Here is a 16295-nt window from a genome sequence, read left to right as displayed (position 1 = left end):
GCTGGGTGTAGTGCGGAGATTGAGGGGAGCTGTCACATGTAATTCCTGGTGGAGCAGCGCCAGTGTGCGGTAACGTTATGTGATTGTGTATATTCTGTGCGCAGGCCTTGGAGACCGGGCAGTGAGCATGGCAGCTCTCGGGACTCACTTACAGAATACCTGACTTGCCAGGTAGGTGCCCCTGGTCGCTTGTGTGCGACTGTCGCTCACCAATTTCCCAGCAACTGAACAGATCTCTTGCTCGTTCCAGGTTCCCGTGGCCCCTGCTCGGATCTAGGGCCCCGCAGAGTGACCGCCTACATCTTATGTTCCGCACCCAACGTTCTCTCTACGTAAGGAAGCTTTGGAGACAGCGCTGCACAACGCCAAGCCGGGGTCAGGGGGAGGGGGCGCCCCCCAGCCCCGAAGACCTCCTTAATGGCCTCCGCCCCGCGGCACACCAGCTCTTCATGAAGCTGAAGGATGAGCAGCTGTGGCGGCTGGCGGAGGTGGTGGAGAGCAAAGGACGATGGGACTGCGGCTGTGTATGTATCCCGTGGGAGGCCCGTTCCGGGAAGACGGCGGCCCTGCTCCCCCAGGTGCTGCTGTGTAAGCTGTACCGCTGGCCGGACCTGCGCAGCACCGCAGAGCTGAAGAGGCTGTTTCACTGCGCGGAGTACTGCAGGCGGAGCGACGAGAGCACCGCACTCTGCTGCAATCCCTACCACGTCAGCCGCCTGGCGGCTCCAGGTGAGTCCCGCCCCCGTGCCTCGTATATCCTGCCCCATGAGCTGACACTCCATCCCAACTCTGTCCCTGTGCCCCGTTCAGACGTGTGCTTCCCCACTACCAAGGAGCTTACACTCTAGCGGTGTAATGGCAGGCTCTGTACTGAGGAGCTTACAGTCTAGTGGTGTAATGGCAGGCTCTGTACTGAGGAGTTTACAATCTAGTGGTGTAATGGCAGGCTCTGTACTGAGGAGCTTACACTCTAGTGGTGTAATGGCAGGCTCTGTACTGAGGAGCTTACACTCTAGTGGTGTAATGGCAGGCACTGTACTGAGGAGTTTACAATCTAGTGGTGTAATGGCAGGCTCTGTACTGAGGAGCTTACACTCTAGTGGTGTAATGGCAGGCTCTGTACTGAGGAGCTTACACTCTAGTGGTGTAATGGCAGGCACTGTACTGAGGAGTTTACAATCTAGTGGTGTAATGGCAGGCTCTGTACTGAGGAGCTTACAATCTAGTGGTGTAATGGCAGGCTCTGTACTGAGGAGCTTACACTCTAGTGGTGTAATGGCAGGCAATGTACTGAGGAGCTTACAATCTAGTGGTGTAATGGCAGGCACTGTACTGAGGAGCTTACACTCTAGTGGTGTAATGGCAGGCACTGTACTGAGGAGCTTACACTCTAGTGGTGTAATGGCAGGCACTGTACTGAGGAGTTTACAATCTAGTGGTGTAATGGCAGGCTCTGTACTGAGGAGCTTACAATCTAGTGGTGTAATGGCAGGCTCTGTACTGAGGAGCTTACACTCTAGTGGTGTAATGGCAGGCAATGTACTGAGGAGCTTACAATCTAGTGGTGTAATGGCAGGCACTGTACTGAGGAGCTTACACTCTAGTGGTGTAATGGCAGGCACTGTACTGAGGAGTTTACACTCTAGTGGTGTAATGGCAGGCACTGTACTGAGGAGCTTACACTCTAGTGGTGTAATGGCAGACTGTACTGAGGAGCTTACACTCTGGTGGTGTAATGGCAGACTGTACTGAGGAGCTTACACTCTAGTGGTGTAATGGCAGGCACTGTACTGAGGAGCTTACACTCTAGTGGTGTAATGGCAGGCACTGTACTGAGGAGCTTACACTCTAGTGGTGTAATGGCAGGCACTGTACTGAGGAGTTTACAATCTAGTGGTGTAATGGCAGGCACTGTACTGAGGAGCTTACACTCTAGTGGTGTAATGGCAGGCACTGTACTGAGGAGCTTACACTCTAGTGGTGTAATGGCAGGCACTGTACTGAGGAGCTTACACTCTAGTGGTGTAATGGCAGGCACTGTACTGAGGAGTTTACAATCTAGTGGTGTAATGGCAGGCACTGTACTGAGGAGCTTACACTCTAGTGGTGTAATGGCAGGCACTGTACTGAGGAGCTTACACTCTAGTGGTGTAATGGCAGGCACTGTACTGAGGAGCTTACAATCTAGTGGTGTAATGGCAGACTGTACTGAGGAGTTTACACTCTAGTGGTGTAATGGCAGGCACTGTACTGAGGAGCTTACACTCTAGTGGTGTAATGGCAGGCACTGTACTGAGGAGTTTACAATCTAGTGGTGTAATGGCAGGCTCTGTACTGAGGAGCTTACACTCTAGTGGTGTAATGGCAGGCTCTGTACTGAGGAGCTTACAATCTAGTGGTGTAATGGCAGGCACTGTACTGAGGAGCTTACACTCTAGTGGTGTAATGGCAGGCACTGTACTGAGGAGTTTACAATCTAGTGGTGTAATGGCAGGCACTGTACTGAGGAGCTTACAATCTAGTGGTGTAATGGCAGGCACTGTACTGAGGAGCTTACACTCTAGTGGTGTAATGGCAGGCACTGTACTGAGGAGTTTACACTCTAGTGGTGTAATGGCAGGCACTGTACTGAGGAGCTTACACTCTAGTGGTGTAATGGCAGGCACTGTACTGAGGAGTTTACAATCTAGTGGTGTAATGGCAGGCACTGTACTGAGGAGCTTACACTCTAGTGGTGTAATGGCAGACTGTACTGAGGAGTTTACACTCTAGTGGTGTAATGGCAGGCACTGTACTGAGGAGCTTACACTCTAGTGGTGTAATGGCAGGCACTGTACTGAGGAGTTTACAATCTAGTGGTGTAATGGCAGGCTCTGTACTGAGGAGCTTACACTCTAGTGGTGTAATGGCAGACTCTGTACTGAGGAGCTTACACTCTGGTGGTGTAATGGCAGGCACTGTACTGAGGAGTTTACACTCTAGTGGTGTAATGGCAGGCTCTGTACTGAGGAGCTTACACTCTAGTGGTGTAATGGCAGGCACTGTACTGAGGAGTTTACACTCTAGTGGTGTAATGGCAGGCTCTGTACTGATGAGCTTACACTCTAGTGGTTTAATGGCAGGCACTGTACTGAGGAGCTTACACTCTAGTGGTGTAATGGCAGGCACTGTACTGAGGAGTTTACACTCTAGTGGTGTAATGGCAGGCTCTGTACTGAGGAGCTTACACTCTAGTGGTGTAATGGCAGACTGTACTGAGGAGCTTACAGTCTAGTGGTGTAATGGCAGGCTCTGTACTGAGGAGCTTGCACTCTAGTGGTGTAATGGCAGACTGTACTGAGGAGCTTACAATCTAGTGGTGTAATGGCAGGCTCTGTACTGAGGAGTTTACACTCTAGTGGTGTAATGGCAGGCTCTGTACTGAGGAGCTTACACTCTAGTGGTGTAATGGCAGGCTCTGTACTGAGGAGCTTACAATCTAGTGGTGTAATGGCAGGCTCTGTACTGAGGAGCTTACACTCTGGTGGTGTAATGGCAGGCTCTGTACTGAGGAGCTTACAATCTAGTGGTGTAATGGCAGGCTCTGTACTGAGGAGCTTACAATCTAGTGGTGTAATGGCAGGCTCTGTACTGAGGAGTTTACACTCTAGTGGTGTAATGGCAGGCTCTGTACTGAGGAGCTTACACTCTAGTGGTGTAATGGCAGGCTCTGTACTGAGGAGCTTACAGTCTAGTGGTGTAATGGCAGGCTCTGTACTGAGGAGCTTACACTCTAGTGGTGTAATGGCAGGCTCTGTACTGAGGAGCTTACACTCTAGTGGTGTAATGGCAGGCTCTGTACTGAGGAGCTTACACTCTAGTGGTGTAATGGCAGGCTCTGTACTGAGGAGCTTACAATCTAGTGGTGCAATGGCAGACTGTACTGAGGAGCTTACACTCTAGTGGTGTAATGGCAGACTGTACTGAGGAGCTTACACTCTGGTGGTGTAATGGCAGGCACTGTACTGAGGAGCTTACACTCTAGTGGTGTAATGGCAGGCTCTGTACTGAGGAGCTTACAATCTAGTGGTGTAATGGCAGGCACTGTACTGATGAGCTTACAATCTAGTGGTGTAATGGCAGGCTCTGTACTGAGGAGCTTACAATCTAGTGGTGTAATGGCAGGCTCTGTACTGAGGAGCTTACACTCTAGTGGTGTAATGGCAGGCTCTGTACTGGGGAGCTTACACTCTGGTGGTGTAATGGCAGGCTCTGTACTGAGGAGCTTACAATCTAGTGGTGTAATGGCAGGCACTGTACTGAGGAGCTTACACTCTAGTGGTGTAATGGCAGGCTCTGTACTGAGGAGCTTACACTCTAGTGGTGTAATGGCAGGCTCTGTACTGAGGAGCTTACAATCTAGTGGTGTAATGGCAGGCTCTGTACTGAGGAGCTTACACTCTGGTGGTGTAATGGCAGGCTCTGTACTGAGGAGCTTACACTCTAGTGGTGTAATGGCAGATTGTACTGAGGAGCTTACAATCTAGTGGTGTAATGGCAGGCACTGTACTGAGGAGCTTACAATCTAGTGGTGTAATGGCAGGCTCTGTACTGAGGAGTTTACACTCTGGTGGTGTAATGGCAGGCTCTGTACTGAGGAGCTTACACTCTAGTGGTGTAATGGCAGGCTCTGTACTGAGGAGCTTACAATCTAGTGGTGTAATGGCAGGCTCTGTACTGAGGAGCTTACACTCTAGTGGTGTAATAGCAGGCTCTGTACTTAGGAGCTTACACTCTGGTGGTGTAATGGCAGGCTCTGTACTGAGGAGCTTACAATCTAGTGGTGTAATGGCAGGCTCTGTACTGAGGAGCTTACAATCTAGTGGTGTAATGGCAGGCTCTGTACTGAGGAGCTTACAGTCTAGTGGTGTAATGGCAGGCACTGTACTGAGGAGCTTACAATCTAGTGGTGTAATGGCAGGCTCTGTACTGAGGAGCTTACAATCTAGTGGTGTAATGCCAGGCACTGTACTGAGGAGTTTACAATCTAGTGGTGTAATGGCAGGCACTGTACTGAGGAGCTTACACTCTAGTGGTGTAATGGCAGGCACTGTACTGAGGAGTTTACAATCTAGTGGTGTAATGGCAGGCACTGTACTGAGGAGCTTACAATCTAGTGGTGTAATGGCAGGCACTGTACTGAGGAGCTTACACTCTAGTGGTGTAATGGCAGGCACTGTACTGAGGAGTTTACACTCTAGTGGTGTAATGGCAGGCACTGTACTGAGGAGCTTACACTCTAGTGGTGTAATGGCAGACTGTACTGAGGAGCTTACACTCTGGTGGTGTAATGGCAGACTGTACTGAGGAGCTTACACTCTAGTGGTGTAATGGCAGGCACTATACTGAGGTGCTTACACTCTAGTGGTGTAATGGCAGGCACTGTACTGAGGAGTTTACAATCTAGTGGTGTAATGGCAGGCTCTGTACTGAGGAGCTTACAATCTAGTGGTGTAATGGCAGGCACTGTACTGATGAGCTTACACTCTAGTGGTGTAATGGCAGGCACTGTACTGAGGAGTTTACACTCTAGTGGTGTAATGGCAGGCTCTGTACTGAGGAGTTTACACTCTAGTGGTGTAATGGCAGGCTCTGTACTGAGGAGTTTACACTCTAGTGGTGTAATGGCAGGCTCTGTACTGAGGAGCTTACACTCTAGTGGTGTAATGGCAGGCACTGTACTGAGGAGTTTACAATCTAGTGGTGTAATGGCAGGCTCTGTACGGAGGAGCTTACACTCTGGTGGTGTAATGGCAGGCTCTGTACTGAGGAGCTTACACTCTAGTGGTGTAATGGCAGGCTCTGTACTGAGGAGCTTACACTCTAGTGGTGTAATGGCAGACTGTACTGAGGAGCTTACACTCTAGTGGTGTAATGGCAGGCTCTGTACTGAGGAGCTTACAGTCTAGTGGTGTAATGGCAGGCACTGTACTGAGGAGCTTACAATCTAGTGGTGTAATGGCAGGCTCTGTACTGAGGAGCTTACAATCTAGTGGTGTAATGCCAGGCACTGTACTGAGGAGTTTACAATCTAGTGGTGTAATGGCAGGCACTGTACTGAGGAGCTTACACTCTAGTGGTGTAATGGCAGGCACTGTACTGAGGAGTTTACAATCTAGTGGTGTAATGGCAGGCACTGTACTGAGGAGCTTACAATCTAGTGGTGTAATGGCAGGCACTGTACTGAGGAGTTTACAATCTAGTGGTGTAATGGCAGGCACTGTACTGAGGAGCTTACACTCTAGTGGTGTAATGGCAGGCTCTGTACTGAGGAGTTTACAATCTAGTGGTGTAATGGCAGGCACTGTACTGAGGAGCTTACACTCTAGTGGTGTAATGGCAGGCACTGTACTGAGGAGCTTACAATCTAGTGGTGTAATGGCAGGCACTGTACTGAGGAGCTTACACTCTAGTGGTGTAATGGCAGGCACTGTACTGAGGAGTTTACAATCTAGTGGTGTAATGGCAGGCACTGTACTGAGGAGCTTACAATCTAGTGGTGTAATGGCAGGCTCTGTACTGAGGAGCTTACACTCTAGTGGTGTAATGGCAGGCACTGTACTGAGGAGCTTACACTCTAGTGGTGTAATGGCAGGCACTGTACTGAGGAGTTTACACTCTAGTGGTGTAATGGCAGGCACTGTACTGAGGAGTTTACACTCTAGTGGTGTAATGGCAGGCACTGTACTGAGGAGCTTACACTCTAGTGGTGTAATGGCAGGCACTGTACTGAGGAGTTTACAATCTAGTGGTGTAATGGCAGGCACTGTACTGAGGAGCTTACACTCTAGTGGTGTAATGGCAGGCACTGTACTGAGGAGTTTACACTCTAGTGGTGTAATGGCAGGCTCTGTACTGAGGAGCTTACACTCTAGTGGTGTAATGGCAGACTGTACTGAGGAGCTTACAATCTAGTGGTGTAATGGCAGGCTCTGTACTGAGGAGTTTACACTCTAGTGGTGTAATGGCAGACTGTACTGAGGAGTTTACACTCTAGTGGTGTAATGGCAGGCTCTGTACTGAGGAGTTTACACTCTAGTGGTGTAATGGCAGGCTCTGTACTGAGGAGCTTACACTCTAGTGGTGTAATGGCAGGCTCTGTACTGAGGAGCTTACACTCTGGTGGTGTAATGGCAGGCTCTGTACTGAGGAGCTTACAATCTAGTGGTGCAATGGCAGACTGTACTGAGGAGCTTACACTCTAGTGGTGTAATGGCAGACTGTACTGAGGAGCTTACACTCTGGTGGTGTAATGGCAGGCACTGTACTGAGGAGCTTACACTCTAGTGGTGTAATGGCAGGCTCTGTACTGAGGAGCTTACAATCTAGTGGTGTAATGGCAGGCACTGTACTGATGAGCTTACAATCTAGTGGTGTAATGGCAGGCTCTGTACTGAGGAGCTTACAATCTAGTGGTGTAATGGCAGGCTCTGTACTGAGGAGCTTACACTCTAGTGGTGTAATGGCAGGCTCTGTACTGAGGAGCTTACACTCTGGTGGTGTAATGGCAGGCTCTGTACTGAGGAGCTTACAATCTAGTGGTGTAATGGCAGGCACTGTACTGAGGAGCTTACACTCTAGTGGTGTAATGGCAGGCTCTGTACTGAGGAGCTTACACTCTAGTGGTGTAATGGCAGGCTCTGTACTGAGGAGCTTACAATCTAGTGGTGTAATGGCAGGCTCTGTACTGAGGAGCTTACACTCTGGTGGTGTAATGGCAGGCTCTGTACTGAGGAGCTTACACTCTAGTGGTGTAATGGCAGGCTCTGTACTGAGGAGCTTACACTCTAGTGGTGTAATGGCAGATTGTACTGAGGAGCTTACAATCTAGTGGTGTAATGGCAGGCACTGTACTGAGGAGCTTACACTCTAGTGGTGTAATGGCAGGCTCTGTACTGAGGAGCTTACACTCTGGTGGTGTAATGGCAGGCTCTGTACTGAGGAGCTTACAATCTAGTGGTGTAATGGCAGGCACTGTACTGAGGAGCTTACACTCTAGTGGTGTAATGGCAGGCTCTGTACTGAGGAGCTTACACTCTGGTGGTGTAATGGCAGGCTCTGTACTGAGGAGCTTACACTCTAGTGGTGTAATGGCAGGCGGTGTAATGGCAGGCTCTGTACTGAGGAGCTTACACTCTGGTGGTGTAATGGCAGGCTCTGTACTGAGGAGCTGACAATCTAGTGGTGTAATGGCAGGCTCTGTACTGAGGAGCTTACACTCTAGTGGTGTAATGGCAGGCTCTGTACTGAGGAGCTTACAATCTAGTGGTGTAATGGCAGGCTCTGTACTGAGGAGCTTACACTCTAGTGGTGTAATGGCAGGCTCTGTACTGAGGAGCTTACACTCTAGTGGTGTAATGGCAGGCTCTGTACTGAGGAGCTTACACTCTAGTGGTGTAATGGCAGGCTCTGTACTGAGGAGCTTACACTCTAGTGGTGTAATGGCAGATTGTACTGAGGAGCTTACAATCTAGTGGTGTAATGGCAGGCACTGTACTGAGGAGCTTACAATCTAGTGGTGTAATGGCAGGCTCTGTACTGAGGAGCTTACACTCTAGTGGTGTAATGGCAGATTGTACTGAGGAGCTTACAATCTAGTGGTGTAATGGCAGGTACTGTACTGAGGAGCTTACACTCTAGTGGTGTAATGGCAGATTGTACTGAGGAGCTTACAATCTAGTGGTGTAATGGCAGATTGTACTGAGGAGCTTACAATCTAGTGGTTTAATGGCAGGCACTGTACTGAGGAGCTTACACTCTAGTGGTGTAATGGCAGGCTCTGTACTGAGGAGCTTACACTCTAGTGGTGTAATGGCAGGCACTGTACTGAGGAGCTTACACTCTAGTGGTGTAATGGCAGGCACTGTACTGAGGAGCTTACAATCTAGTGGTGTAATGGCAGGCACTGTACTGAGGAGCTTACACTCTAGTGGTGTAATGGCAGGCTCTGTACTGAGGAGCTTACACTCTAGTGGTGTAATGGCAGACTGTACTGAGGAGCTTACACTCTAGTGGTGTAATGGCAGGCTCTTTACTGAGGAGCTTACACTCTAGTGGTGTAATGGCAGGCACTGTACTGAGGAGCTTACAATCTAGTGGTGTAATGGCAGGCACTGTACTGAGGAGCTTACAATCTAGTGGTGTAATGGCAGGCTCTGTACTGAGGAGCTTACAATCTAGTGGTGTAATGGCAGGCTCTGTACTGAGGAGCTTACACTCTAGTGGTGTAATGGCAGGCTCTGTACTGAGGAGCTTACACTCTAGTGGTGTAATGGCAGATTGTACTGAGGAGCTTACAATCTAGTGGTGTAATGGCAGATTGTACTGAGGAGCTTACAATCTAGTGGTGTAATGGCAGGCACTGTACTGAGGAGCTTACAATCTAGTGGTGTAATGGCAGGCTCTGTACTGAGGAGCTTACAATCTAGTGGTGTAATGGCAGGCTCTGTACTGAGGAGCTTACAATCTAGTGGTGTAATGGCAGACTCTGTACTGAGGAGCTTACAATCTAGTGGTGTAATGGCAGGCTCTGTACTGAGGAGCTTACACTCTAGTGGTGTAATGGCAGGCACTGTACTGAGGAGCTTACACTCTAGTGGTGTAATGGCAGGCACTGTACTGAGGAGCTTACAATCTAGTGGTGTAATGGCAGGCACTGTACTGAGGAGCTTACACTCTAGTGGTGTAATGGCAGGCTCTGTACTGAGGAGCTTACACTCTAGTGGTGTAATGGCAGACTGTACTAAGGAGCTTACACTCTAGTGGTGTAATGGCAGGCTCTGTACTGAGGAGCTTACACTCTAGTGGTGTAATGGCAGGCACTGTACTGAGGAGCTTACACTCTAGTGGTGTAATGGCAGACTGTACTGAGGAGCTTACACTCTAGTGGTGTAATGGCAGGCTCTGTACTGAGGAGCTTACACTCTAGTGGTGTAATGGCAGACTGTACTGAGGAGCTTACACTCTAGTGGTGTAATGGCAGTCTCTGTACTGAGGAGCTTACACTCTAGTGGTGTAATGGCAGACTGTACTGAGGAGCTTACACTCTAGTGGTGTAATGGCAGGCTCTGTACTGAGGAGCTTACACTCTAGTGGTGTATTGGCAGGCTCTGTACTGAGGAGCTTACAATCTAGTGGTGTAATGGCAGGCACTGTACTGAGGAGCTTACAATCTAGTGGTGTAATGGCAGGCTCTGTACTGAGGAGCTTACAATCTAGTGGTGTAATGGCAGGCTCTGTACTGAGGAGCTTACAATCTAGTGGTGTAATGGCAGACTCTGTACTGAGGAGCTTACAATCTAGTGGTGTAATGGCAGGCTCTGTACTGAGGAGCTTACACTCTAGTGGTGTAATGGCAGGCTCTGTACTGAGGAGCTTACACTCTAGTGGTGTAATGGGAGACTGTACTGAGGAGCTTACACTCTAGTGGTGTAATGGCAGGCTCTGTACTGAGGAGCTTACACTCTAGTGGTGTATTGGCAGGCTCTGTACTGAGGAGCTTACAATCTAGTGGTGTAATGGCAGGCACTGTACTGAGGAGCTTACAATCTAGTGGTGTAATGGCAGGCTCTGTACTGAGGAGCTTACAATCTAGTGGTGTAATGGCAGGCTCTGTACTGAGGAGCTTACAATCTAGTGGTGTAATGGCAGACTCTGTACTGAGGAGCTTACAATCTAGTGGTGTAATGGCAGGCACTGTACTGAGGAGCTTACACTCTGGTGGTGTAATGGCAGGCTCTGTACTGAGGAGCTGACAATCTAGTGGTGTAATGGCAGGCTCTGTACTGAGGAGCTTACACTCTAGTGGTGTAATGGCAGACTGTACTGAGGAGCTTACAATCTAGTGGTGTAATGGCAGGCTCTGTACTGAGGAGCTTACACTCTAGTGGTGTAATGGCAGGCTCTGTACTGAGGAGCTTACACTCTAGTGGTGTAATGGCAGACTGTACTGAGGAGCTTACAATCTAGTGGTGTAATGGCAGGCTCTGTACTGAGGAGCTTACACTCTAGTGGTGTAATGGCAGGCTCTGTACTGAGGAGCTTACAGTCTAGTGGTGTAATGGCAGGCTCTGTACTGAGGAGCTTACAATCTAGTGGTGTAATGGCAGGCTCTGTACTGAGGAGCTTACAATCTAGTGGTGTAATGGCAGACTCTGTACTGAGGAGCTTACAATCTAGTGGTGTAATGGCAGGCTCTGTACTGAGGAGCTTACACTCTAGTGGTGTAATGGCAGGCTCTGTACTGAGGAGCTTACACTCTGGTGGTGTAATGGCAGGCTCTGTACTGAGGAGCTGACAATCTAGTGGTGTAATGGCAGGCTCTGTACTGAGGAGCTTACACTCTAGTGGTGTAATGGCAGACTGTACTGAGGAGCTTACAATCTAGTGGTGTAATGGCAGACTGTACTGAGGAGCTTACAATCTAGTGGTGTAATGGCAGGCTCTGTACTGAGGAGCTTACACTCTAGTGGTGTAATGGCAGACTGTACTGAGGAGCTTACAATCTAGTGGTGTAATGGCAGGCTCTGTACTGAGGAGCTTACACTCTAGTGGTGTAATGGCAGACTGTACTGAGGAGCTTACAATCTAGTGGTGTAATGGCAGGCACTGTACTGAGGAGCTTACACTCTAGTGGTGTAATGGCAGGCACTGTACTGAGGAGCTTACAATCTAGTGGTGTAATGCCAGGCACTGTACTGAGGAGCTTACACTCTAGTGGTGTAATGGCAGGCTCTGTACTGAGGAGCTTACACTCTAGTGGTGTAATGGCAGACTGTACTGAGGAGCTTACAATCTAGTGGTGTAATGGCAGGCACTGTACTGAGGAGCTTACACTCTAGTGGTGTAATGGCAGGCTCTGTACTGAGGAGCTTACACTCTAGTGGTGTAATGGCAGACTGTACTGAGGAGCTTACAATCTAGTGGTGTAATGGCAGACTGTACTGAGGAGCTTACAATCTAGTGGTGTAATGGCAGGCTCTGTACTGAGGAGCTTACACTCTAGTGGTGTAATGGCAGGCTCTGTACTGAGGAGCTTACACTCTAGTGGTGTAATGGCAGATTGTACTGAGGAGCTTACAATCTAGTGGTGTAATGGCAGATTGTACTGAGGAGCTTACAATCTAGTGGTGTAATGGCAGGCACTGTACTGAGGAGCTTACAATCTAGTGGTGTAATGGCAGGCTCTGTACTGAGGAGCTTACAATCTAGTGGTGTAATGGCAGGCTCTGTACTGAGGAGCTTACACTCTAGTGGTGTAATGGCAGATTGTATTGTATTCCTGCTCTCTATGTATTCTGGGCTATACTAATGTGATCAGAAGGATTTACCAACGATTTGGGATGCCGGCCGTCAGTATACCGACAATGGCATCCCGATCGTTACTATGACGGCAGCGGGGCGAGCGCAAAAAGTTCCCTTGTGGACTGGATGTTCTCGCTACGGGCTCACCACAGCTTCTGTTCCCACTCTATGAGATTCCTCGTGTCAGCATTGCCAGCTGCCGGGATTCCGGCTGTCGGCAACTTAATTGCATACTATGTTAATATAGGGAGGGCAATGTGACCTTGTGGAGCCCAAAACTGTTCTCACCCCAATTCTTTCCGCTAACAGAACCGGCCGTCTCATTACCCTACAAGGCTAGAGAACCCGCCCGGCCCGTTCTGTCATTCAGCTCCTCCATCATACACCAGGAGACCAGCTGCTGCAATGTCCGAGGCGTGCACGGTAAGCACATACGTGTCCAGTGAGCACATACCACAACCTGATTTTCTTCATACTGTACCTATGACACATGTAAGCACATCCATGTTCACTTGTCCTGATATATGCTACATACATGGGATAGCAGATAGTCTTGTCTGCTGTACATATCTTACACTGTGCCCAGGAGCTTACAGTCTAGTGGTCTAATGAGAGACACTGTCCCGGGAGCTTACAGTCTAGTGGTCTAATGAGAGACACTGTGCCCAGGAGCTTACACTCTAGTGGTCTAATGAAAGACACTGTCCCAGGAGCTTACAGTCTAGTGGTGTAATGAGAGACACTCACAGGAGCTTACAGTCTAGTGGTCTAATGAGAGACACTCACAGGAGCTTACAGTCTAGTGGTCTAATGAGAGACCCTCACAGGAGCTTACAGTCTAGTAGTGTAATGAGAGACACTCACAAGAGCTTACAGTGTAGTGGTCTAATGAGAGACACTGTCCCGGGAGCTTACAGTCTAGTGGTCTAATGAGAGACACTGTCCCAGGAGCTTACAGTCTAGTGGTGTAATGAGAGACACTGTCCCAGGAGCTTACAGTCTAGTGGTCTAATGAGAGACACTGTCCCAGGAGCTTACAGTCTAGTGGTGTAATGAGAGACACTGTCCCAGGAGCTTACAGTCTAGTGGTCTAATGAGAGACACTCACAGGAGCTTACAGTCTAGTGGTCTAATGAGAGACACTGTCCCGGGAGCTTACAGTCTAGTGGTCTAATGAGAGACACTGTCCCAGGAGCTTACAGTCTAGTGGTGCAATGAGAGACACTGTCCCGGGAGCTTACAGTCTAGTGGTCTAATGAGAGACACTGTCCCAGGAGCTTACAGTCTAGTGGTCTAATGAGAGACACTGTCCCAGGAGCTTACAGTCTAGTGGTGCAATGAGAGACACTGTCCCAGGAGCTTACAGTCTAGTGGTGTAATGAGAGACACTGTCCCAGGAGCTTACACTCTAGTGGTGTAATGAGAGACACTGTCCCGGGAGCTTACAGTCTAGTGGTCTAATGAGAGACACTGTACCGGGAGCTTACAGTCTAGTGGTCTAATGAGAGACACTGTCCCAGGAGCTTACAGTCTAGTGGTCTAATGAGAGACACTGTCCCAGGAGCTTACAGTCTAGTGGACTAATGAGAGACACTGTCCCAGGAGCTTACAGTCTAGTGGTGTAATGAGAGACACTGTCCCAGGAGCTTACAGTCTAGTGGTCTAATGAGAGACACTGTCCCAGGAGCTTACAATCTAGTGGTGTAATGAGAGACACTGTCCCAGGAGCTTACAGTCTAGTGGTCTAATGAGAGACACTGTCCCAGGAGCTTACAGTCTAGTGGTCTAATGAGAGACACTGTCCCAGGAGCTTACAGTCTAGTGGTCTAATGAGAGACACTGTCCCAGGAGCTTACAGTCTAGTGGTCTAATGAGAGACACTGTCCCAGGAGCTTACAGTCTAGGGGTCTAATGAGAGACACTGTCCCAGGAGCTTACAGTCTAGTGGTCTAATGAGAGACACTGTCCCGGGAGCTTACAGTCTAGTGGTCTAATGAGAGACACTGTCCCAGGAGCTTACAGTCTAGTGGTCTAATGAGAGACACTGTCCCAGGAGCTTACAATCTAGTGGTCTAATGAGAGACACTGTCCCAGGAGCTTACAGTCTAGTGGTCTAATGAGAGACAATGTCCCAGGAGCTTACAGTCTAGTGGTCTAATGAGAGACACTGTCCCAGGAGCTTACAGTCTAGTGGTCTAATGAGAGACACTGTCCCGGGAGCTTACAGTCTAGTGGTCTAATGAGAGACACTGTCCCAGGAGCTTACAGTCTAGTGGTCTAATGAGAGACACTGTCCCAGGAGCTTACAGTCTTGTGGTCTAATGACAGACACTGTCCCAGGAGCTTACAGTCTTGTGGTCTAATGAGAGACACTGTCCCGGGAGCTTACACTCTAGTGGTCTAATGAGAGACACTGTCCCGGGAGCTTACAGTCTAGTGGTCTAATGAGAGACACTGTCCCAGGAGCTTACAGTCTAGTGGTCTAATGAGAGACACTGTCCCAGGAGCTTACAGTCTAGTGGTCTAATGAGAGACACTGTCCCAGGAGCTTACAGTCTAGTGGTGTAATGAGAGACACTGTCCCAGGAGCTTACAGTCTAGTGGTGTAATGAGAGACACTGTCCCGGGAGCTTACAGTCTAGTGGTGTAATGAGAGACACTGTCCCGGGAGCTTACAGTCTAGTGGTGTAATGAGATACACTGTCCCAGGAGCTTACAGTCTAGGGGTCTAATGAGAGACACTGTCCCAGGAGCTTACAGTCTAGTGGTCTAATGAGAGACACTGTCCCAGGAGCTTATAGTCTAGTGGTATAATGAGAGACACTGTCCCAGGAGCTTACAGTCTAGTGGTCTAATGAGAGACACTGTCCCAGGAGCTTACAGTCTAGTGGTGTAATGAGAGACACTGTCCCAGGAGCTTACAGTCTAGTGGTGTAATGAGAGACACTGTCCCAGGAGCTTACAGTCTAGTGGTGTAATGAGAGACACTGTCCCGGGAGCTTACAGTCTAGTGGTGTAATGAGAGACACTGTCCCGGGAGCTTACAGTCTAGTGGTGTAATGAGATACACTGTCCCAGGAGCTTACAGTCTAGTGGTCTAATGAGAGACACTCACAGGAGCTTACAGTCTAGTGGTCTAATGAGAGACACTCACAGGAGCTTACAGTGTAGTGGTCTAATGAGAGACACTGTCCCGGGAGCTTACAGTCTAGTGGTCTAATGAGAGACACTCACAAGAGCTTACAGTGTAGTGGTCTAATGAGAGACACTGTCCCGGGAGCTTACAGTCTAGTGGTCTAATGAGAGACACTGTCCCAGGAGCTTACAGTCTAGTGGTCTAATGAGAGACACTGTCCCAGGAGCTTACAGTCTAGTGGTCTAATGAGAGACACTCACAGGAGCTTACAGTCTAGTGGTCTAATGAGAGACACTCACAGGAGCTTACAGTGTAGTGGTCTAATGAGAGACACTGTCCCGGGAGCTTACAGTCTAGTGGTCTAATGAGAGACACTCACAGGAGCTTACAGTGTAGTGGTCTAATGAGAGACACTGTCCCGGGAGCTTACAGTCTAGTGGTCTAATGAGAGACACTGTCCCAGGAGCTTACAGTCTAGTGGTCTAATGAGAGACACTGTCCCAGGAGCTTACAGTCTAGTGGTCTAATGAGAGACACTGTCCCAGGAGCTTACAGTCTAGTGGACTAATGAGAGACACTGTCCCAGGAGCTTACAGTCTAGTGGTGTAATGAGAGACACTGTCCCAGGAGCTTACAGTCTAGTGGTCTAATGAGAGACACTGTCCCAGGAGCTTACAATCTAGTGGTGTAATGAGAGACACTGTCCCAGGAGCTTACAGTCTAGTGGTCTAATGAGAGACACTGTCCCAGGAGCTTACAGTCTAGTGGTCTAATGAGAGACACTGTCCCAGGAGCTTACAGTCTAGTGGTCTAATGA

At 49.2% G+C, this 16295-nt stretch overlaps 1 protein-coding gene across 2 annotated transcripts in view; it reads left to right on the top strand.

The window, feature by feature from the left end:
• The window catches only part of LOC134980040 (mothers against decapentaplegic homolog 6-like), a 64088-nt gene that overhangs the window by 36130 nt on the left and 11663 nt on the right, over nt 1–16295 (top strand). For both annotated transcript variants that reach the window (XM_063946647.1, XM_063946646.1), the window contains exons 2-4: nt 105–171; nt 251–729; nt 12652–12765. In XM_063946647.1, coding sequence (XP_063802717.1) covers nt 306–729; nt 12652–12765 — 538 coding nt within the window. In that variant the 5' untranslated portion in view covers nt 105–171; nt 251–305. The remainder of the gene's footprint in view (nt 1–104; nt 172–250; nt 730–12651; nt 12766–16295) is intronic.

This window comes from Pseudophryne corroboree, chromosome 12 (assembly GCF_028390025.1).
Source record: "Pseudophryne corroboree isolate aPseCor3 chromosome 12, aPseCor3.hap2, whole genome shotgun sequence".
Classification (NCBI taxonomy): domain Eukaryota; kingdom Metazoa; phylum Chordata; class Amphibia; order Anura; family Myobatrachidae; genus Pseudophryne; species Pseudophryne corroboree.
This window is presented reverse-complemented; position numbering and strand designations above follow the sequence as displayed.